Below are 24328 nucleotides of genomic sequence, written 5' to 3' on the forward strand. Positions count from 1 at the left end.
CGCAGATAAAGGCGGAGCTACGGTCATCATGAATGCAAAGGACTGTGTAAAGGAGGCTAAACGCCAACTGGACAATGAAGAATATTACAAGAGAGTAGGAAGAGATCTCACTCTTGAACACGAACAGCTCATAAACCAGTGCTTAGATACACTTATGGACGACGGAGAATTAGAAGAAGAAGTAGCTAAACTCTTAAGACCAACACAATCAAGGACTCCTATATTCTATATGCTCCCCAAAATACACAAAGTTAACAATCAGTAGTATCCTCCGTGAACAGCCACACGGAGAAGCTATCAGCTTATGTGGACGAATTTTTGAGACCTATAGCAGAAAAGCTACCGTCATACGTACAAGATACCACACACTTCATTAAGCGAATACGGAGTTTGGGCAAGTTACCCGAAAAGTGTTACTTAGCAACTCTGGACGTATCAAGCCTATATACGAATATAGACACAGACGAAGGACTCACTATTGTGGAGGAAGAGCTAGGCAAAACGAACCAGAACAAGCCATCACCGATGACATTATCGTGTCTCCTCGAGAAGGTTCTTAAGCTTAACAACTTTACCTTTGGCAATGAACACTACATTCAAATCAAAGGAACAGCCATGGGAACCAGAGTCGCTCCCAACTTTGCAAACGTATACATAGGTAGACTTGAAGAAAGATTCGTGTACCAAACAGAGTGGATGGACCATATCATACTCTGGGTACGCTTTATAGATGATATATTCCTTATCTGGAAAAGTGATAAAGACTCTTTGATTGATTTCATAAATTACCTTAACAGTGTAGCACCCTCAATCAAGTTTACACACGAAATCTCTGCACATTCAGTGAATTTCCTTGATACGACCGTTCTAAAGGACAATCAAGGCAACATCAGTACAGATGTTTATCAGAAACCAACTGATACTCATCCATACCTCCATTGGACATCAGCACATCCACCTCATCTGAAACGGAGCATCCCCTACAGTCAAGCCTTGAGGTTGAGGCAAATATGCTCTTCAACAGACACATTGAAGAAACGAATCCTGGAATATTCGGATTTCTTTGTAGCGTGTGGTTATGCACAACGCAAAGTTCTCCGCGAAATGCAGAAAGTGCTAACATTGACTCAAGAGGAATGTTTACAGACCAAAGAACGTGAACCAACAGATCGAATTCCTCTGGTTACTACATTCAACCCCCATACCACATTTATTGCAGAAATTGCTAAACGAAATTGGAACTTTCTCAAATCAAAAGAACGATTATCACTCATCTTCAACAAGCCACCTTTAGTAGCTTACCGACGACCGAAAAGTCTACGAGACAGACTTGTTCGTTCAAGATTTGTAAATGAAACACCTCAGAATTTGATACCAAAGGGATGTAGAGCATGTGAAAGAACGAAGTGTAGTTGGTGTAAAAAGATCAACCAGACCACAACTTTCACCAGTCCCAATAACAACAAGACCTATACCATATTTCATACAGTGGACTGCCAATCGTCATGGATCATTTACATAATCGAGTGCAACATTTGCAAACTTCAATACATTGGTAAAAGCGAAACTGCATTTAACCTACGGTTAAACAATCACAGAAACCATATTAAAAAGGGAGTGAGTAGCTGCGAACTCACGGAACACTTTTTACATAACAAACGAACTCACGACTTTAACACTAATGTTACCATAACCATTATAGAGCAAATCCGAAAAGATCATTTAGAGACCGACAAAAAGAAAGAAGTTCTTAGAGAAAGAGAGATTTTTTGGCAAAGAACATTAAACTCCTTTCAGCCATATGGACTAAACAAAAGAACTGGATAAAGCTTTTACGCGAAAACCTTTATAAAGTTTTAGGTACATAAATTGTTTATAACATACGTTATAAAGGTTTTAAAACTGTTTACCAATTAGAAACACTAATTGTTTACGAGAGATTTTACTCAGCATTTAATTAAGCAACATGCACTGTACTACGTCACACAATTAACCAATTACGACTCTGTAACAATTGCATGTTAAGGCCCCTGAGGAAGGCAAATGCCGAAACGCGTCGGGTCTTTAATAAAGCGTTGAAAACGGAAGCACATTCTCCATTGTGCAAATTATATATATATATATATATATATATATATATATATATATATATATATATCTATAAGAATTTGGAAGTACCCGAAGCCAGAACATTTTAATGGAATGTTTCCGCGTCACTGAAAGCAACAAAATTACACAGTTTTGAAATGTTGATGTAATTGTTAAAATAAGCAAAGCAAAAAATTTAGAAAGGTAAGGTGCATGAAACTGATCGTTACGCGGCTTATTTCAAAACTTTCATAAGTAAGTCTTTCTATGAAATTCAAACCGTTAAAAAATCAGAGTTATCATTACGCAGCTTGAGTAAGACTTGCATCGATTAGCAATTGATTTCTGATCATTTCATGCAAATTATCTTAATTTTTCCACTCAAGAATATATATTTACTAGACATTACACTTTCATGGTTGGCTACACATAACATTAATTAATCGGAATCCGTTACCATTATAATTAGCTGTTTTTTCGTTATTTATAGTGAGTTTACATTGTTCTGCAAAAATGAAACAAATAAAAGGATCCAAATAGGGCAGCTCTCTAGAATTTTGTCTTTTTAATTCTTTATCCGGTTAATGCAAGTGTAGCGTGCTTTTAATGACACATTTCACTCTTTTAAAGGAGTTTGAGGTTTCCGTTGCCCATTGAAATTGTGCAACCTCATCATTGACCTAACGGGAATCCCCAGGGAACATAATACTCCTTTCTTGAGTCTTAAGTATTACGTCTACTTCACTCCGATTTAATTGCACATGATAACTTCGGTTTGCCATACAACAGTAAACAGAGCATTTAATCAATGTGCTCAGAAATAATTGAAGTGAGTACGTTTCTAAAAAAACTGTGGTGCATGTGTCGGTTAGAGAGTATAACAGGGAAATAAAGTATCATCAGCTGAGTTGATAACGTAAACTGGCCACCGTGAATTACCCCCAAACTTAAAGGCAAAAAGTAAATAGCATAGAAAGGTCGCACTTTTCGATAAATCGTGAGTTTATTGTTCTGACTCGCAAAAGATGGTAATATTTTATCGTAAAATATTTTGTCTGGTTGTAGTGCGTGCGCATGTCCATCGCGTTCAACTTCCTCTGTTCATTCAAGAAATGACATACAGAAGCAAAGTTTCAAAAATCCTCCTTTAAGAGTATTTAGAGGAAATAGAGTTGCCTTCAAGCATATTCTCATCAAGCCCACAGTTTCACACCCTTAGAATGAATAAAAGGTTACGCAGTTGAAATTTATGTACTCTACAACCGCGCTTCTTCATCAAAATATACAGCTTTAAGGTTGGTGAAAAAAATTCATCGTACAGTGTCTGCTTCACAAAGTTCTAATTCAAAAAGTGCTAATTATTTACTCGCTGTTTGTTTCTTTTACTTGACCTCTACGAGTTTGTCTTTCTTTGAAATTTCATGCTCATGTTTCATGCTCTTTCTCTGTTGCTCTTGATCAAACCAACCAAACTTTAATTGAATTGAAAGCGATCTTCGCAGTAATGAACACTACTTAAGTAGAAGTGAAAAGAAGGCCTGAAAAAAATTCAGGCCTGTGCGGGTATCGCAGAGGTCATGGGTTCAAATCCCGTACAGGCCTGAATTTTTTCCAGGCCTTCTTTTCACTACTACTTAATAAGTAGTGTTCATTACTGCGAAGATCGCTTTCACATTCACGTCTTTAACCGCAGTTCAAATATATGACTCCCACAACCGTTTATTCACCACTTCACGGGTTTATTTGGAACCAACACAGTGACCAGCTCCCAGTTGGATTGTTAGTTCAGTTGGTAGAGCACTGCACCGGTATCGCAGAGGTCATGGGTTCCAATCCCGTACAGGCCTGAATTTTTTTCAGGCCTTCTTTTCACTTCTAAGTAAGTAGTGTTCATTACTGTATCAGTTCAAATATATGACTCCCTTATATTCACAACCGTTTATTCAAACTTTAATCATCATTATTTTTTGAACAGCCAGGAACTGTGCCGAGGTTTTCAAAGGCGGTCAAAGAATCAGCGGTGTTTATACAATCTATCCTGATGACAAAGCTCCCTTTGATGTATATTGCGAGCAGACAACAGCTGGTTGAGGATGGACAGTGATACAGTAGAGGCTGAATGGCTTTGTTGATTTCAAACACACCTGGGATGACTACAAACATGGCTTCGGTAATTTCCTCATTGGCAAATATTGGCTTGGATTGGAAAAGATCCGCCGCTTGACGGGAAAACAACCTTCGCGTAGATATGGGAGTAACTAATGACACAACTGTTAACGCTGAGTATGCGTGGATAAAAATTGGAAGAGTGAAATATAAGTACCAGCTGAACATTGAAAATCTTATAAGTAAGTTAGCAAATTATCCTTATCACTAGCCTCAGTACCATTACAATTATAGATAGCTAACGTTGTAAATCTTAGGCCACAAATTGACCCATTTTTTTCTCTACCAATCCTGTTATTTACTCATCACATTGGCCAAACGACTGAGTTTACTGCAGGTCTCTTCTGAATCACGTAAATGCCTCTCAAACTGAAGAGGAGTCACTGATAGTTTGCCAATACCGCAGCGAGACTAATTTTTTTGTTTTGCTTTGTTTGTTTTTAACATTAATGTAGTTATTTGTTTTGAATGAAGTAGGAATACATTTTATGACGACAGTGATAGGAAAGAGGCAAATAAGTTAATGCAGTCGCAATGTTCTTAATTTCTATTCAAGTTTTTGCCCTCTATGCAAATTTGTTGTAAATGTAAACATTTCTTTGGCACTATTTAAGAGGAGACTAAATTTCAGTGAGAGGTGGTAAATTATTTGCTGAACAACTAAATAAACAAAAAAAGCTGTTGCGATGCAATAAATTTAATTTTTTGCACGAAATGAAACAGCCATTCATAAATATTGGCAATGTGAAAAAATTACATTATCGTATCTTGTTGGAGTTGTCCATCTGTAAAAGAGTAAGTTGTTACACTGACATATCCACAAGCTTGGACGAAAGATCTTAGATGTGCACGATTGTGCCTGAAACGCGTATATAGTCGTTCGGCTCGCTGACCACAGTACTAGTATGTAATATCGTCTCTTTAAATTATAAAAGGTCACCATGTGGGAAATTGAGAAACGTGCAGAATCGAGAGATTAATTGGTGTCTGAAGTTCAATGTTAGATTGGATAAGCTGTTGTTTTATTTCACTTCAATGAATTTCAAAGGTCAATAATTATTTAGACAAGAAACCATTTCTGAGATCACTTTGTCGTTAATTTATTCTCTATTCAGGACAACTCTTGATCACCTCACCTTGAAAATCAATGAACTTGTTTGCGTAATTGATCCAAATTAAAAAGAATCCATACAATGTTACAAAATCGACTAAAACTGTAGCGGCTAGTTCCAAGAACTACTTCTAATACATACAGAATATATCATTACTTTTATTTATCCTCGTTTCTCTAAACAGTGTTGATGGGCCCTACAAAACAATCATTTTAAGGATCGAAACAGTCGTTTTCGACGAGCTTCACTAACCGCTGCTTCTATTTTCACTTGAACCACACATTGAGGGAATCCGTCTATCCACATCCGGTTCGCGTTTGTTTTCTGCTCTTTGTAAACTGACTTAGACAATGGATGACTTTTTCCGTGTCTACATAGCCTCATCTAAACATCAGTGGGGCTGGCTGAATTCGTGAAAGTTGGCAAACCCATGAAACAGTCAGAGGGACTTAAGTGATCTTCCTAATTTTTATCAAACAAGAGGCTACACACGGAGTCTATATTCTGGCTGGACTTGCGGTTCAGAGGGAACGGATTGAAGGCCTTGCGGTACGTGTTTAGCAAAATCGCTGTTGAATACTTTACCTTGTTTACATAATATTGAGGGTTATGGCGATTAAGACTTTGGAACAAACTGATGCCATAAAACTAAAACCGCTGGATGAAACGCGGGGCCTGACCTGAGTGCCACGGCAAAATCAACAGAAAAGGAATAGGTCAATTTGTGACTTACCTTGAGTCGTGGAGAAATCCAGAATGATGGTAACCATCCAACTCCGCAGAATAATAAACGCATACCTCGGGCGTTCCTCAAAACCAGTATTAAATAGAATCCTGCGTTTATCAAATTTCCAGTTGCAAAATTCATCAAATTCTAACGCTGTAATTCAAATCTTTCTCTGCCTCCGCGATTTTCCATTTTTAAGTCAAGTATCGCCTCATAGTAGCTCAATAAATATTTGCATTTGCATTTATTTTGCATTTACAAGGTTTTCTCTGGCTAACATCTGATAACAAACATCTGAAGTTTTCTACCTCAGAACGATATACCACAGCAGGCATTTTATGGACCGCAAGTTTTTAGACTGATTGTGGCAGTGACCTTCACAAGTTTTTTTTTTCTTTTTTTTCAGAAAAGCATGGTTTTTCGTCCGCTAAAGAAATTATCGCCAATTTTTTGCATAAGATGATTGAATTAATCAATCGTTTATGCGCGGCCCAGTACTTCAAGCCAGGATACACTCGATGCCAAAACTCAACCTCGTTCCCGGGCTACGTCCACCACATTGCTTTACGCCAACTAAAAACTGCCAGGTAGCACCTATAGTGCATTTTCCTGCGGAGCAAAAACCAAACCGAATTTCTGATTCAGGCCTGTTTACGACCATAATAAAAATCATCCATACAGATACAAAAAGCTTTCAAGATTTCATTTATTTGCTACAAAACATTTATCTCAACGTTTTCTCAAAACGTTCACAATTGGCCTTAAAATAAATCATTTAGAATAAAGTCGACTTAACGTAATTATAATTAATGCCTCTAGTAGGTTGTTTTAAAATCTAAAACTGAGAGCAGGGTCAGATGTAGTTCACCGGTTCAAGCTTCAGCTCTATCAAACAAATTTTGCGTTTTGTTTCCTTCAAAAGACTCTTTAAATCAATCACGTTGCCTGATAAATAGTAGATAGCTTTTTCAAACCCCCTGAAAACATTAAGAGTCTTGTAAGAGGATCTGGTAAATTATTTCATACAAACAATTATTCAACAAAAAAATCCTCCCGAAGAAAAAATTACGGGACCCTCAGGAAGAATAAGAAAAGTCCGCTGGTCTGATTTTCATTTCAAATGTTTTGGGATCGTTCTTATCAGCTTCAGGGGTTAATTTTGCCCACTGAATTGTGCAATTGCTTCCAGAATGAGGACAGATGCTGTTAAGATTTCAATTAGCAGTACAAAACTTCATTAATGTAGTGGTACCACCAGCCTCCCCCATATTTCCGTGCACAATCACGATTAGCTGGAAATCCGTTTCACGCACTAAATAACTTGCCATTATGATCGGAGAGAGAATCTTCAACAGTTGCAGTTGCATAAAAAAAGGGAGAAATAAGAAGTAAACATAAGGAGGCTCCATACTAGGGTTTTTTCTCAATGTTGGCGCGCGCCAGCGCATCGTTTTTCTAGGAAATTATGATGTTTTCGCTTTTTTAGGTCACTGAAAGCCATCAGAAGGGCGACGGGCAACGTTCGGACTTTCGTTTGCTGTAGTAAGTATTATCAAAATGATTTTCGTTATTAAGCGAGGGCTCCACGAAGAGAGGCGCTCGCCAGTGATAATTTGGCTTTGATTTCCTTCAGTATGCTTCGGTGAATTTCCCAAAATTTTCTCAATATGTGAAATTTGTCCTGCCGATCATTTAAAAGCCGAAAAAATAGCGGTTACAAATGCAGTTTCATTGCTATTTTATATTTTGTGTTTTCTTCCTCTATCTCAAATTTGGTCCTATGAATTTCTCTTATCAACAGGCACAAGGGAAATATGTCGAAAGGTTCAGCAAATCTTAGGAGATTCCACCGGAAAAAATGCGATAAATCTTGCTTGAAAGATCCTCATTTTCTTCGTCGCAAACATTACAGAATGGAATGGAACTTCGCCAACATCTATACCTGTGCATGGGTAAACTTTCGAATCTGTCGCTTCATCTGTCGCCTGTCAGCAATCTTTGTGTTGTCTTTTCGTTTGATCTCTTTTTCAGGCGCAACCAAATCTCGCACGGTCAAGAAATCCTATGGAGCCTCCTTAAATAAATTTTAGTTTCATATTTGACGATCCGCAATTGTTAAGAGCCTTTCTCTAGCCTATTTTTGGCATCTACAAGTGTATAAAATCACGAGCTACTATTGCTTGTGGAGGTAATGTTTCAGAAAACACTTTTGTATTCCAAAGCATCAAAGTTACAGAGTCAAATCTGACACCTAGTTTTCTATACATCCCAGGTCTTTGTGTCACCTGATGGATTCTCTGCCACCAAGTCAAAGGGAACTTGTTTGTAAATGGGTCGTTTAGGGCTGGGCTCATGAGTGTCATATGCATAACCATGTACAAATGCATGAATAACACTGACATTTCAAGGCACACAGTCGTTTGAGGGTGGGCGAATAGCTACGAGAATTGCTACATGTGCAAGGTTGGTGATAAAAACGTTATCTAAACAAATTATCATTTATTGGGAAATAGTAGATTGGCTTACATGAATACTACCGATGTGCTTGTAATAGGCTGTCTCATTCTCGATACCAAATCATTCATTCTCCCCATGCACAATTTTGCTCGCATTTATTTCCAGATCCACGCAGAGTTTATTTTCTGTCTTGTTTTGCGTCAGGCGTTGGATCTATCTCAGCCAAAATTCACGAACAAGGAAATCACCGAATCCCTTTTTATAATTATCCCAGGTGCGGCTGAAATCAACAATGTTACATAGTCTCTTCTGGATCACTATTCATCCCCCATTAGCTGTTGTCTGGTCGCAATATACATCAAAGGGAGCTTTGTTATCAGGGTAGATTGTATAAACACCGCTGATTCTTGCTCAGCACAATTCCTGGCTGCTAACAAAAAATAATTTAAGCTTGGTTGGTTTGATTACGGATATTGGGGAAAGACCATGAAACAAAGAAAGTCAAGTAAAAGAAACAAGCAGCGAGTAAATTATCAGCACTTTTTAACCGGCGAATCTAATTAACTGCTTGCCACTTTGTTGATAGCTGTCTTCTTCGAGTTAGATTTACAACTCAAGGGTTATAATTAGGAATATATCAGAGAACTAAGACATACTGTTATTTACATTTCTCGGAACCTTCTTTGTTGTTTTTGCAACTTATTGAAGTTGCACGAGTTGAAGATAGCATTTGAAACGTGAATAAGAGTGTCACTGAGCAACAAATTAGAACTTTGTGAAGCAGACATTATATGATGAAATTTTTTCTCCAACTTTAAAGCTGTATATTTTGTGATAAAGCACAGTTGTAGACTGAATAAATTCCAGCTGCTCAACCATGTATTTATACCCAAGATATTCCCTAAGCTAATACGGTGTGAAACTGTAGAGGTAATAAAAATATGCTCGAAGACAACCCTACTTCCCAGGAATCTCCCTATACTCCTAAAGGAGTATTGCAAGTTATTGAAGTTGCATGAGTTGAAGATAACATTTGAAACGTGAATAAAAGTGTCACACTGAGCAGCAAATTAGAAATTTGTGAAGCAGACATTATGTGATTAAATATTTTCTCCAACCTTAAAGCTGTTTATTTTGGGATGAAGCACGGTTGTGGACTGAGGAAATTTCGACCGGGAGCTCTTTTCAGAGCTCACTAAATCCTAAATCCCCGTTCGCCCAGCAATCTGTATGCGATGGGCAGTTCTCTTATGAGCTCACTGAACCCTCGATCGTCCAACAAACTGTCAATGATCGGGAGCTCTTTCCAGAGCTCGCTGAACCCTCGATCTTCCAACAAACTGTCAATGATCGGGAGCTCTTTCCAGAGCTCGCTGAACCCCCGATCGCTGATGTAACTAAACGTGGTGCTGCCATACGTTGACATTGTTACACAACGGATTTCTATTTGCAAAAAACTTTTTTCTTCAAAATACACACAGAAACCCAGACGTGAAACTCCTTTTCCTAATGCAGTCAACTCCCGATCCTCCAAACCTCCGATAACTCGAACCCTCGCTAACTCGAACCTAGAAGCAATTTTCGTTCAGTTCACGCTTCGTTGGTTTAAGGTACATCAGTGCGTGTATCCTCAACTCCCGTTAACTCGATCGAATTCCCGATAACTCGAAACCTTTTCAGTTTGCCTTGAAGGTTCGAGATGTCGGGAGTCGAGTGTAATTTAATAGAACCAGGAATTGAAAATTAAAAAAAACGCATGCTCTGAACAGGTAAAACAATCCCACGTGTATCAGTTAAAAAGTACGGTATTTCTTACTTACCTTACCCAGGTAAAAATATAAAGTGGGATCCCGCCGATCCCACCTGGGATTATGGAACATCCCGCATGGGATCCTGCCAATTGAGATTCCTCCTTAAATTCCTAATAGCATCCCGCCAATCCCACCTGGGATCCCAGGTGTGTCCCAGGTGGGATCCCACCTGGGATTATGGAACATCCCGCCTTAAATTCCTAATAGCATCCCACCTGAGAAAGCATATCCCAGGTGGGATGTGCTTTCTCAGGATGTGCTAGAATCCCACCAATCCCTCTTGGGATCCTGCCTCAAATTTCAGATAGTTTCCCACCCTGGAAATCATGTCCCAGGCGGGATTGCACCTGGGATCCTGCGAATCCCAGTTTAGACCCTGCATAAAATTTCAGATGGCTTCCCACAGGAAAAATCCTTAGTGGGATCCTGTTTAACACTGGAGACCACAGATTTATGAAATGTACCAGATGGGATATCTTGTCAATTCCTTTTGTAACCTAATCCTTCAAATTAAGGGGATGAAATTTTCTTGGTGAGCTATAGACCCCATCAATCTACTCAGGGTCCAAAACTTTCCAACTAGCTATAGAACATACTGACACCTCCAATTGTAACATCAAACAGTATATGAATACACAGAATATATGTGATCAAGATTTCACAATTTATTTGCAATGAACCAGCATGTGTTCGACGTTGTTTCATTAACAAATTTCTTAACCGAACACTTTTAAAGAATAACAGCACAACTCAGCACATTACTTTTTCTTCATTATTTATGCAGCCATTTACAGTGTAATTGGCTGTGGTATATCAAAGAATAGAAGATAGACAAAACTTCAATAATTCACGTTATCAAAAATTTGACAAAGAAGGTAGTGATTTAAATTCTGCTCTCTCTTTAGTCGAATTTTTCAAAGCAAAGCAAGATCAGAATGTTCCCAAATGTGACTAAAGTAATTTTTGAAACCTTGCTGATAGATTTATATCATTGTAAAGTGTAAGCGTAGGAAACTGCAGCAAGTGACCAATTCGATTCTCAGAATTATTCGAGTTTCAGTTGTGCCGAGCGTTACGTAAGCTTTATTCAAGCCGTTATATCTATTCTTTGGTAAGATTTTGATCACGTAACGAATATCACAATTTTTACTCACCACAAACTTTCAAAATCCTAGCTTTATAAATGACCACTCGATCGTTGTTTGAACCAGTCAATATGTCAACTGCTAATTGTCCCTTCTTTTAATTCCACAGCGCCAACGACTTTCTTTTCATTTACAACACTGAAAGATGCTGTTCTCGTTTTCCCATTGATCCACAAAAAAACCCATCTTTAGAAGTGTTATATTAAGCAGAACAGTTGAGAAAAGAAACAACTTGAAGCAAGAGCGGTTAATCGATGAAAAATACATTCAAAGATGAGCGCCAAATAGAGTTTTCTTTACAGTAAATGGTTTGAACCCGGGGGTAACATGTAATAGTGTAGTTTGATCGTCCGGCTGAGTGGAGTCCTGAAAAGGACTGTGTCGGTAGTGATGACTGACGTTTCGACAACCTGAACGGAAGTCATCATCAGAGTCAAGTGAAAGGTTGTTGTCAGTCGAATGTACTTAGTCCGGTTTGTGTACACTGATTGGTCAGTTTTGCCGTGATGTTATTGGCTGTAAGACTCAAGTGGCGAAGGTCAGTCGTGATTGGTCGGTTTGGATCCATTAGTGAAGTTAGGTCGTTCTGTTCTGTTCGTTTGTAATGTTAACTCATCCACGACATTAACATTACAAACATTACAGTCTTACAGCATTTGTTCCCATGCTCTACTTCGTAGGTTTTTTTCCTTTCGTCGATTCGGTAAAAATTGCGTTAGAGCGTTTCAAAGACTTTATTTCGTCCATCATTTATGATGTAAATAATTTTTCAAAGATAAAACGGTAAAAACGAATGATAAAATCCGACGTTTCGGACTCTATTCGTGCGAAAGTATATGTATAATCTTCGCACCTATTATGTTAATTTTTCGCGCCACATCGCTTAAATACTGTTATTTGCATGTTTTAAACTTTTACCTTGATAATGGAGTCATGACTACTCCGAAACGTCGGATTTTATCGTTCGTTTTTACCGTTTTATCTTTTAAGTAATTTTTCGATGAGACAATCGAATCCTAAGCGATAAATAATAGAAACACCCGATGTTTATCAAACTGTCGTAAGCTTGATATGAAGCGAAATGTATGTTGTTTAGGTTGTAGCGAGAGATGAAAGTATCATGGCTTTTGAAAAAAAAAAACAATAGATAAAACAATAAGTTTTGAGGCCTTTGTTTCTTAGCTCCGCCTTGACAAGTTAATGAGCTAATGCAGTATTCCCTTCTGAGGAAAGCGCGCGTGATCTTCGACCAATGAGAGCCTCCCTGTTTACGCTTCGCCGCTTATATTACAGATCTATAACATTTTCGCCACTGCAAGTAAATGTCGCGAGAACAATAAAATTTAGAAAGATAATTTTTTTTACTGATACCACTTACGAATATATTAATTTGTCGCTAGACCGCCACGGCTGACTACACTTAAGATTACACTTTTCAGCGTAATTTCAAATCATGAGAGGGTGTGCACAAAGTTAAATTATTTAATCGTCAATTTATGATTTATTTTCGCCATGAAACATAATGTGAGAAAATGGAATTGAGAAACGAGGAAGCAACATCGGGGTTCTACTCTCTCCACAATAAGCGGTAGAATGCACTCTGAGTTCCGCTTGAACACTCAAAAAAGAAATTAAGCGAGACAAATACATGAGTACCAAAATACTCCTCCAGTATTACCGGTATTTTCTTTTTCTAATCTTTATATGGACCTTTGGAATGGCTGTGATCAATTATTAATCAATTCATTTGGCCATGAAGACGAATAACGTGAGCAAATGATGCTGAAACACTGGGGTGTTAGTTAAGTTACTCACGAGAAGATCAGAACGTCATTATTTCTCTTCGCGAAGGAATAAACCGTGAGTCACGCTTGAACACTCAAATTTAACAATCAGCAAGCCAAATACCTGAGTACCTGGGTCGCTCTGACGAAGGGCTAACGCTCTACATATCAAACTTACGTTTAACATCTGCCTCTGTAGATTTTCGTGACATGTCACGCAGTCTGAGGTCAGTCAAAAACACGCTACTTTTCGAACATTTTCCTCTTTTTCGTGTATTTCATTTGAATTGCTATCTTTCTTACCTTCAGTTTCTAAAACTAACGTACATAAGCTTTCTATACCACTGTATTTGAAGGAAATCATTAAAATATTTCGTTCGGGTTTTTGAGACTTATGGTTAGCGATTCAGATATGTAGAAGAGGGGTTCACGCCACATGCAAGCAGTGGCCATGGAGTCTGGGACTATAACTCTAAAGCGCATGCCTAAAACTGGTCATTACCGCGAAATACGAAAAAAACAATAAATTTGGCGCAATTTGATGTATAATACATGAGGTTTGGATATTGTTTGGGTTCGGGAAATGGGACTCGAAGTTTACGCACTGGTGATTTTTTCTTCGCTGGCTCTTCTCGCGGTGGCGGTAGATGCACAAAACGATTTCGGCGAAGAAACAAATGGTCCAAAAGGGGAAAAACTGCCTTGGTTTACTTACGAAATAAACAAGTAAGTAAAAATTGCGTTTATCGAAGTGTATTCCAACCTGTTTCTTTTTTCTTTTTAATTTTTTTCAATTTTTTTTCACCGAATTGATTTTTTTTTAATCAGCTATCTCATATATTCCCTGTCGAAGAAGTCTGATCAAGAGCCGAACGACGAAAGTGCTGATTCTGTGATTGTGGGAATCGTGGAAAAAATATTGAGGGAATCTGAGATTCGCGGAGTTGTTATAAATTCCAGAATTCTCAACGTCTTCAGGAAAAATATTTCTCTCCTCCATTCAGCGTTCAAGAAAGCGTCAAAAAGTGGGGGGGGAAAGTATAAAGAAGCTTATTGATGCGTGGAAGGCAAAAAACCACTCCTTCAAAATTTTCTATCATGAGCTTGAAAACAACTCATTGATTGAGGAAAACCAACAGCTTCGTGGGCAGAAAAGGAAAGCTGAACTGGATTTAGTCGCAGAGCAGGCAAAGAGATTAAAAATTGAGCAGGAGTTTGAAGATGTTATTAGGGATTCGGAAAACAGAAAAGAACAATACAAACAAAAATTCAAAAGATTTGCGAAAAAAGCAGCAAGAATGCAAAAAAAGGGACAAAGAGGTCTAAACAAAAGCAAACGTTTCACTGATTAAACCAAACAACATCAGGCAAGATTAAGGCGAGGATTTAAAGAAGACTGCCACTCAGCACTGTCATTTTTAGGCCTCTACAATTTTATTGCCACCAAGGTTGAGGTATTTAATAATGACACTCAACAATATGAAACTATTTCATTGGTAGAAGAGGGAGAGTTACAACTATTGGAAACAGAGCCAAGAGAACTGACTGACAATGATATTGATGACATCAATATGTGGGTTTACTTGAAGGAAAAATTGAATATATCTAATGAAGCTTGGCATGAGTTGGCCATGAAGTGTAAAGACATGCCCACAAAATATAAAATATGCAAACACCTAGATAAACTAAATGCCAATTGGAATCTGAGAAGTACACCAGGGGAGGCAGAGGGAGTACAGATTTCTTTCAGGGAGAGTCTTGAGGAACAGATAAAAAGGCTGCAGAAAAATGGAGTATTGGACAAGGTTACTACTATTAAAGTAAAGCTCAGTGGTGATGGTACCAACATTGGGAAAAGGCTTAAACTTGAAAATGTCACATACACAATTTTGAATGAAAAGGATGCAGCAATGAATGAAAAAGGGAACTATGTTCTAGCAATAATTAAGACAACAGAGAACTATGACAATCTTAAAGAAAGCCTTGCTGATCTAAATAATGAAATGTCAAATTTAAAAGAAATTACTGTAAATAGTCATAAGTATAGCATTGAGTATTTTTTGGGAGGAGACTGGAAGTTTCTAGCCTGTGTTTGTGGTTCAGGGGCTGCTAATCAAAATTTCTCTTGTATTTGGTGTAAGTGCCCAGGAAATGAAAGGTTTGACATCAGTTAAAAGTGGTCTATAACTGACAAATCTCTTGGGGCAAGAGATTTACAAGAAATAGGTAAGTATGCAAAATCTAAGCAATATAATTGTAAAACCAATCCATTATTTGATTTTATTCCTATTGACCATGTAATAATTGATACACTACATTTATTTTTGAGAATATCTGATAATTTAATTGAACTTCTGATCAGGGAACTTCGCAGGAAAGATGCCATTGACAAGGTATCTACTTTTTCAAATGGGTTTTGTCGAAATAAGTATAGACATATGGCTGGGTATGAGAAATTTGTAAAAGAACTTGGAATTAATTTTGAATGGAAAATTAATAGGGACAGCAAGAAGTTGGAGTACAGAGACCTTACTAGACCTGAAAAACTCTTGCTTTTCCAACATATTAATTTTCACTTACTATTACCAGAGTTTCATAATGTGGACAAGCTGCAAGCCCTTTGGGGTAATTTCATAGATATTATGGGTGATCTTAAACTTAATTACACTACAGATGATGCTATCTCTAGCCTCAAGGACAAAATCAAAAAATGGTTTCAAAAATTCTTAGACCTTTACCAAGCAAAAGATGTAACACCATATATGCATTCTTTGTATGTTCATGTACCTGAATTTTTAAAGCTATACCAAAATTTAGCTTATTACACTCAGCAAGGTATGGAGAAGTACAACAACACTGTATCAAAGGACTACTTTCGATCATCTAATCATAGAGGGGTTTCTGCTCTAAAGCAACTTTTCTTGAAAAAACACAGAATACAGCTTTTGGAAGCTGCTGGTTTGGAAAGGGTGAAGGAAAGCTACAACTGTGGAAACTGTTCAACTTCTGGCCATACCATCAAAACATGTACTGCAAAATGCAGCAAATGCGATGCTCCCACTTTCTGTGCACATCTTGTTAAAATAGATGGTAAATGGAAGCCAAGATGTGATTTAATCAATCAGTAATGATATAATATATCAATGTATTAAAGGAGTGTATTACCCAAAAACTGTTAGTAGACGTTGTGTAGAATAATTTGCTATGCCTGTGAAATGTTTCTTGTATACAGTATTCAAGGAGTCTTTTTCAAAAATGTTACTGCATTGATTACAACAGAATCACAGACTGAAATATATGGGTCATTTATAACCACATGTTTACATTTTATGAAGGTAATTCACATGCAAGTAAAATAATTCTTTGACATCAACTATCAAAATCAATAAACATGTGCTAAATCAAATATATTAATGATGGACCATATTTTTGTATCCACATCTGTTGCCATCTCCACGGACACATGTAAAAACGACTCGATGCCCGTCTTCGATTTCAGATCTCACGTATTTATCGCCAATTAATTCAAATTCCACTATGGAGTTTCTTTTTGTCAACCAAAATCTCACAGTCCCTGGTACAACATAAGCAAAATCGCCGTTTTCATTCATGATCCGCTCATTCCACTTTGTGCCGATATAACAATCCAGAGTTTCATTTGAAAGAATTTCATATATTAGTTTATTCCTCTGATATTTTTTGGATGAAATCCTCCCAAGACTTTTATAGAAAACATCGTCATCGACTTGAATTTCAATACGAACTTCTGGATCCTCTCTGCGCCCGGAGCACAACTTTCGGTTGATCTCCCTGTAAACGCGTTCATAAAAAGTTTGCTGGCGATCGCTGAAGGAATCATCGATTGGTTTTGACATCGGTTCCAATCGCATTACGGGCAAATTATGTTCATCGCAAGGCCTCCATTCGTCAAATTTCTCGCAGTACCCTTTGAAATGAATTTTGCCATGTTTTCTCGCTTTGTCGACCTATATTATCTCTACAGGATAAATATTCTTATCCGTAGTTTTTATTTTCTTGCATTGCTTGGTCTTAGCTTCTACGAATTCATCAATAAATCTTTTCGGAGTCTTATGCTCCCGCTTCACTCTGTTGGCCGCCATTTTTAACATTGGCGCTCTTTGCATATTTAATTGCTCTGCGCGTGTCAGGTGAGTAATACGGTGGCTTGGGACCAATTTAAGCAAATGTTCAGTTTTCTATGGGATAAGTTTGATATGACGTCAGCTTTGAAACTCTTTACAGGCGCCAGTTTACGTTATCAAAGTTGATAATACCAAATTACCTAAAACCTCAACCACAATTATTTTCTTTTTGAAGTTCAGTTTTTCCTACGTGATAATTGCATTGTTGATCTTTAAAGAGATTTTCTCTTCACCCCTCCTCCAGCGTGACACTGGTTTGAAGGTTTAAAGAATTATGTCAAAATATTTTTGCTCTCTTTTAATGGGTCACACATACAGCTACCTGATCTGAAGGGCTCGATCGGCCAAATTTTAAGACAGGCCGCGTACAAAGTATTTCGTATTATTTTGAAAGCATGTTTATCAGCCTTAAATAAAATCGTACTCATGACGCGCTATGTCAAATTATTATGAACTTTTTACGACAACAAGAGATGTATGATGCAATAATGTAAACCTTCACATGTGTAATGTACAAGTGGTTTTTCTCCTCCCGATCATACCTGCGATAAATTTTTAACAGACGTTAATATAATTCTTGAATTATGAAGGCATATTTCAATACGTTGAAGAATTTCTTATCCTCAGGTAATGATTATGAAATGACGAAGTTTCATGACGCAATGATCTTAATCAGCGCGTTAGTACCTGTACTCAGTGTAAGGAAAATGTTGTTTCTTTGAAAGACTGATCATGAACACGAGTGCATCCTTTCATTATGAAACGGAAAGCCAGTGGCCCACACGCAGACTGTATCCGTGCCTTTGATTCATCCAAGGTCATTTTTGACGAAACATATATAGATGGCTGTTGGTGTTCACGGGTTTTAGGTGAGATTGACTTTAACGAGTGGCATATACAAGCCTTCAAAATCAGTAGGGTCACTGATGAACGTTTTCTGCTATTTATTACACTCATTTTGAAACCACTGGTGGTCGCTGTAATCTGATTGGCCCTAATTGGTGCGATTTATTCACGAAACACACCATTTTTTTGCCTTAAATCAAATCTTTTTCCCAGCCAATGAGGAGGCCACATTAAAAACAAAACAACCACTTAGATTTCAAGGCTTGTTTAAAGAAACCAATCAAATTGCAGGAAAATGAAAGACAAAGAGTATCATGAGGCAAATTCTGGAACTTTTGTTTCCAAAACTCTTATCCCCCCCAAAAAAAGAAAAAATGGATGAATTTAACTTCAAACCAGCTCACTACTACGTCAATAAAATTTGGGCGATTTCAAAATGGATGTAATAAAGTGGTTATTGAACTTCGTGTCGTGCAAATTTGGTCTGCAATCATACTTGTGATTTCAAATTGAACTCGCACCGCGAGCTCGTTCGATTTTGAAATCACGCGTACGATTTCAGCCCAAATTGCACTCCACTCAGTTCAATTACCATTATTATCAATTGGTTCATACATCAGCGTGCGTTCATGGGGATATGAAGCACTTCCGAAGCACGGAAGTTTGGAGAGCACGAAAGACGCGTAAGAGGCTTCGCCTCGAGCAACTCTAGCTTCTTGAGTCGATGAACGCACAGCAGACGTATGAACCAATTGTTTTATAACATTTTCAACCCGATGGTTAAATGTGGTAAAAGGGTTAATATTCTCTCTGCTACGCCTCAGCGCGTTGATACTAGTTTTTAATCAGACTTTTTTTTTATTATTATTTTAGTCTTAAAGGTGTCCCCAATTAGTGCCAATAGGCACTAGAACGATTAGACACTTAAATAAAGGTTATGTATGTATGTATGTATGTATGTATAATTTTGTTTCAAGAAAACATTTCGCTATGCTGTAAATGATCTTGTCTTAGATTGGTCAAAACACTGACAGGTGAATTAATAATAATAATAATAATAATAATAATAATAATAGTAATAGTAATAGTAATAATAATAATAGTAATAGTAATAATAATAATAGTAATAGTAATAATAATAAATGACAATTTACATAGCGCCCTATCTAAAAGCTCTAAGGCGCTTCACAATCAAAGTAAAAAATAAAAGTAATAATCAACGTAATCATTCATAAAAATAACGCTTTAAAAGATAAGTTCTAAGATTACGCTTAAAAGTGTTAAGATCTATACTACATTTAATGGTTTCAGGAATGTTATTCCACAGCTTAGGTGCAGAGACAGAAAAGGTGCGATCGCCATAAGATTTCAACTCGGAGCGAGGAATCACTAACAAGTTCCTACTCGATGATCGTAAAGACCTAGTAGGCTTATAAGTTTCTAACAAGTCACTGATATAACCAGGGAATAAATTATTTAAAGCTTTAAAAGTAAAAAATAAGATTTTAAAAATAATTCTCTGCTCCACGGGGAGCCAGTGCAGTTCCCTCAGCAAAGGAGTAACGTAATCATACTTGCGACCACATAAGATTCAAACATTCATTCATTCATTATAAGATTCATGCGTGTCAATGAACTTTATTTTCTGATCGAATACAAAACTCTCGAGGGATTTGTTTGCTGACTTCATAAGCGTGCACGATAGGAATATGAAGCACGCTCACGCAATTAAATTTGATTAGACAAATTTACGCACTGTCACAATATCTGTTGAATTTCTACTTTTTCGTGTGTCTTTAACCTTGAAAAAAACTCACTAGAAACTGACTAGCATATTAATTAATTTTCAACCAAGCGACTAAGGATTCGAAAGCGTGCCATCCAGCTCTACTTCTGCATATCATGCCATCACATCTGTGTTTAGTGCAGACCATCATCCCGGGAAACATAACTTCGCTTTCATTTTCAGTTGCACCACACAATGAACCTATCAGTCTGTACACTTCAGGTTCAGGTTTATTTTCTGCTTTCTGTAAAACTCGCGGCCAATCAAAATGATCAACAATTGATTTAGACCATGGATGACTTTGTTCGTGTTTACATAGTCTCATCTATACACGAGCAGGGCTGGCTGAATTCGTGAAAGTTGGCAAACCCAGGAAACAGTCAAAGGATTTTAACAAGTTTGGGACTGAATTAGTATATCTAATTTTTTTCACAAATATCATTCATACACAAAAGAGGCTTCCACTACTTCATTTATTTATTGCACAACATTTATCTCAACGTTGTCGCAAAACGTTTAAAAATTTACCCTAAAATATATTTGGAATGAAGTCGATTTAATCTAATCATAATAGATGCCCGTAGGAAGTTTAGATCCAAAACTGCATGGTCAGATGTAACTCACCGGTTCAAACCTTCTTTAGCAGTACTATTATCATCTGCACAAGAAAAAGGAAGGAATAAAACTTAAATATATTTTAGCTTCACAGTTGTCAATCATATATAATTGTTAAGAGCCCATCTCTGGCCTATTTTTGGCTTCTACATGTGTATAAAATTATGAGCTACTGTTAGCAAGCGCTATGTTGCTGCTGCCAAGTCACAGGGAACTTGAAAGTAAATGGATCGTTTAAGGTTGGACTCATGAGTGTGATATGCATAACAATATAAAAACGTATGAATAACAACGATATTTCCATGGCACACAATCGTTTGAGATCGAGACATGTAAGTAAAGAGCTGTGAGATTCACCATATTTAAGGGTGATGATAATAATGATCACCTATGACAATGATCATGTGTTAGGGAAGAATAGACTGGCTTACGTGAAAAATCGCCGATGCGTAGCTTGTAATCAACTGTCTCATTCTCAACACCAAACCATTTGTACTCATCGTGAACAGTTTTGCTCGTATTTACTCCCAGATTCACGCGGAGTTTATTTTCTGTCTTGTTTCGCGTCAGGCGGTGGATCTTTTCCAATCCAAGCCAAAATTCACGAATGAGGAAATTACCGAAGCCATCTTTGTAGTCAACCCAGCTGCGGTTGAAATCAACGAAGCCATTCAGCCTCTTCTGGATCACTGTCCATCCTCCACCAGCCCTTGTCTGGTCGTAATATACATCAAAGGGAGGTTTTTCATCAGGATAGATTGTGTAAACACCGCTGATTCTTTGACCGCCTTCGAAAAGCTCAGCAAAGTTCTTGGCTGTTGAAAAATTACAATAATTAAATCTTGTTTGGTTTGATGAAACACATCAGGGAAAGAGCATGAAGCAAAGAAAGACTTCTAGAAGAAGTTAAGTAAAGAAACAAGCACCGAGTGAATGATCATCACTTTTTTAACTGGCCAATTTAATTAAGTGCTTGCCACTTTGCTGATAGCTGTCTTCTACGAATCAGATTTACAACTCAAGTGTTATAAGAATATATCAGAGAACTTAGATTGTTAATTACATTTCTCGGATCCTCTGTTGTTGTTGTTGTAACTTGTTGAAGGTGCAGGAGTTGAAGATAACATTTGAACCGTCAGTGAATATGTTACACTGAGCAGCGAATTGAAATTTTGTGAAGCAGACATTATATGATGAAATTTTTCTCCAAGCTTAAAGCTGTATATTTTATGATGAAGCACTGTTGTAGAATGAAGAAATTTCAACTACTTAACCTTTTATTCATTCTAAGGGTGTAAAACTGTGGGCGTAATAAGAATATGCTCGAAGGCAACTCTATTTCCCGGAAATACTCTTAAAGAAGGATTTTTAAACATTGCTTCTGTATGTCATTTCTCGTATAAACACAGGAAGTTGGACGCTGAAGTTATCAAGTGCAATTAAATCGAAGTAAAGTAGGCGTAATATTGTAGACTTAAGAAAGGAGTTTTATGTTCCCTGGGGATTCCCGCTAGGTCAATGATGGAGGTGCACAATTTCAATGGGCAACGTAAGCCTAAAACTCCTTTAGAGTAGTGAAATGTGCCATCAAAAGCGCGCTACACTGATATTAACCAGATAAAGAATTAAAAAGACAAAGTTCTAGAAAGCTGCCCTATTTGGATCGTTTTACTTGTTTCATTTTTGCAGAACAACGTAAACTCCCTGTAATTGACGAACAAACTGCTAATTAAAATGGTAACGAAATTCCAATTTTGTTCTTAGATTACTATTTGATGTTGTTTGTAGCCAAGCATGAAAGTGTAATGTCATAAGAATAGATATTCTTGAGTGGTAACATTAAGATAATTTGTTAGGTTCTTGATTGCAGTTTCAAATACCAGAAGTGTTTCTAGTAGATCTGATGTCGGCACAAGGTTTAATGTAAGGTGGCATTCTCAGAATGTTCACCTTGATTCCCAAGGTTCATGCAGTTCAAATAATTATTATTTCTTCAAACCTGTACACTCATTTTTGCAAAATGCTTGATATAGAAATTTAGACCTTTAAATATGTATCCAGAAATCAGTTTTCTGGTTATGGTTTGTATATATAATTTTTTTTGGACAGTTATCCTACCGATTCAAAGTATCAATCAAACTGTTCTAAGGGTTTAAGTTTTGCTTATTTTTGGCTTTAGAGAGAAAGAAATGTGTATAGTAAAATAATAGTGCAGGAGTCAAAGGCTAAAAAACATGATTGTTGTCAGGTTCCATTGTGGACTCTGAATAAATTGTACTGCTAACATTACTGTGCATCAATAAACTTATTGAGAATGATTAATAGAGTGCTTATCTTGTTTGGGAGAGGGAAATGGGACAAAATTCTTTTAGAGCCTTCAGCATGGTTGAGTCTAGGAGGTGAAATCCATTGGATCGAATTTGAAGAACAGTGATTAACCGAGCGGCAGTAAACGCGAGAAAATGCATGCCTTGCACGAATTAATTCGAATACACCGTTGCAGAGAAAATACCGGAAAATGCATGTTTCGACTGGTTAACTCCAGTGAATAGGAAGTTGGAATGCGCAAAGCCGCTGTGAATAGCAGAATAACTGTTATTTTCCATGGGTTAAACGAACAGTTATAAACTGTAAAACGCCGAAAAATGCGTTTTATCGAATTTGCTCGAATTCACCATTGGGAAGAAATATTGGAAATGCATGCTTTCGACTGGAAAACTCTTGTGACCATTTCGTTAATCGTGCGAAAAATGGTTCTGAATAGAAGAAAACATGACATTTTCTATGCGTTATACGAACAGCAAACATGAAATCGTTGCATTTTCCTGCATTTACACGCATTAATCTTCAGGAAAATGCGTGTTTTCAGCTGCTAACTCCGGTGAGTTCGTTGTTGTACACTGGGAAAATGCCAATGAACAAAATATGCAGAAGTAGAGCTGTCATGATCGATGGCACGCTTTCGAATCCTTAGTCGCTTGGTTGAAAATTAATTAATATGCTAGTCAGTTTCTAGTGAGTTTTTTTCAAGGTTAAAGACACATGAAAAAGTAGAAATTCAACAGATATTGTGACAGTGCGTAAATTTGTCTAAAGGATTAGAATCCTCCGTTTATCAAATTTCCGATTGCAAAACTCATCAAATTTTAACGCTGTGATTCAAATCTTTCTCTGTATCCCCGGTTTTTCATTCACATGTCAGGTTTCGCCTCATAGTCACTCAAAAAATATTTGCATGTGAACGCGATGATCTTTGCTTACCAGGTTTTCTCCCGCTTACATCTGATAACAAACATCTGCAGTTTTCTACCTCGGAACGATATACCATGCCACAGAAAGCATTTTATGGACCGCAAGTTTTTCGACTTATTGAAATTAAAGATATGTGGTAGTGACTTTCACAAGTTTTTTTTGTTTTTTTTTGTTTTTTTGTTTTTTTGTCAGAAAAGTATGTTTTTTTTCGTCCGCTAAAGTAATCATCGCTAATGTTAACATAAGATAGTTAAATTAATCAACAGCCAATAAACTTTAACTGTTCCCTCGGTTGTTGTTTTTGATCAGTATGTTAAAGTAATCATCGCCAATGTTTACATAAGATAATTGAATTAATCAATCGAATTAAATCAAT

General features: G+C 37.2%; 2 protein-coding genes across 2 annotated transcripts; both read left to right on the top strand.

Moving 5' to 3' along the window:
• The first annotated feature begins 337 nt into the window (after nt 1–337).
• LOC149049475 (uncharacterized) lies at nt 338–2087 on the top strand. Its single transcript, XM_089196341.1, has one exon. It carries the CDS (start codon nt 526–528, stop codon nt 1825–1827), a length of 1302 nt encoding a protein of 433 aa, XP_089052467.1. The 5' UTR covers nt 338–525; the 3' UTR covers nt 1828–2087.
• Nucleotides 2088–13459: 11372 nt separating this feature from the next.
• On the top strand, nt 13460–17429 carry LOC149049476 (uncharacterized). The gene is made up of 2 exons (XM_089194063.1): nt 13460–14016; nt 14119–17429. The coding sequence occupies exons 1-2, from the start codon at nt 13874–13876 to the stop codon at nt 14345–14347; spliced, it is 372 nt and encodes a 123-aa protein (XP_089050189.1). The 5' UTR covers nt 13460–13873; the 3' UTR covers nt 14348–17429.
• Nucleotides 17430–24328: the final 6899 nt, after the last annotated feature.

The sequence above is a fragment of the Pocillopora damicornis genome, chromosome 2, assembly GCF_964200805.1.
Source record: "Pocillopora damicornis chromosome 2, jaPocDami1.2, whole genome shotgun sequence".
Taxonomy (NCBI): Eukaryota; Metazoa; Cnidaria; class Anthozoa; order Scleractinia; family Pocilloporidae; genus Pocillopora; species Pocillopora damicornis.

Excerpts from the sequence above, each read along its gene's own strand:
- LOC149049475 (XM_089196341.1), top strand. The coding sequence starts at position 526 with ATGACATTATCGTGTCTCCTCGAGAAGGTTCTTAAGCTTAACAACTTT.
- LOC149049476 (XM_089194063.1), top strand. The coding sequence starts at position 13,874 with ATGGGACTCGAAGTTTACGCACTGGTGATTTTTTCTTCGCTGGCTCTT. Across the intron at positions 14,017-14,118 it reads TTTACTTACGAAATAAACAA|CTATCTCATATATTCCCTGT; the intron begins GTAAGTAAAAAT and ends TTTTTTAATCAG.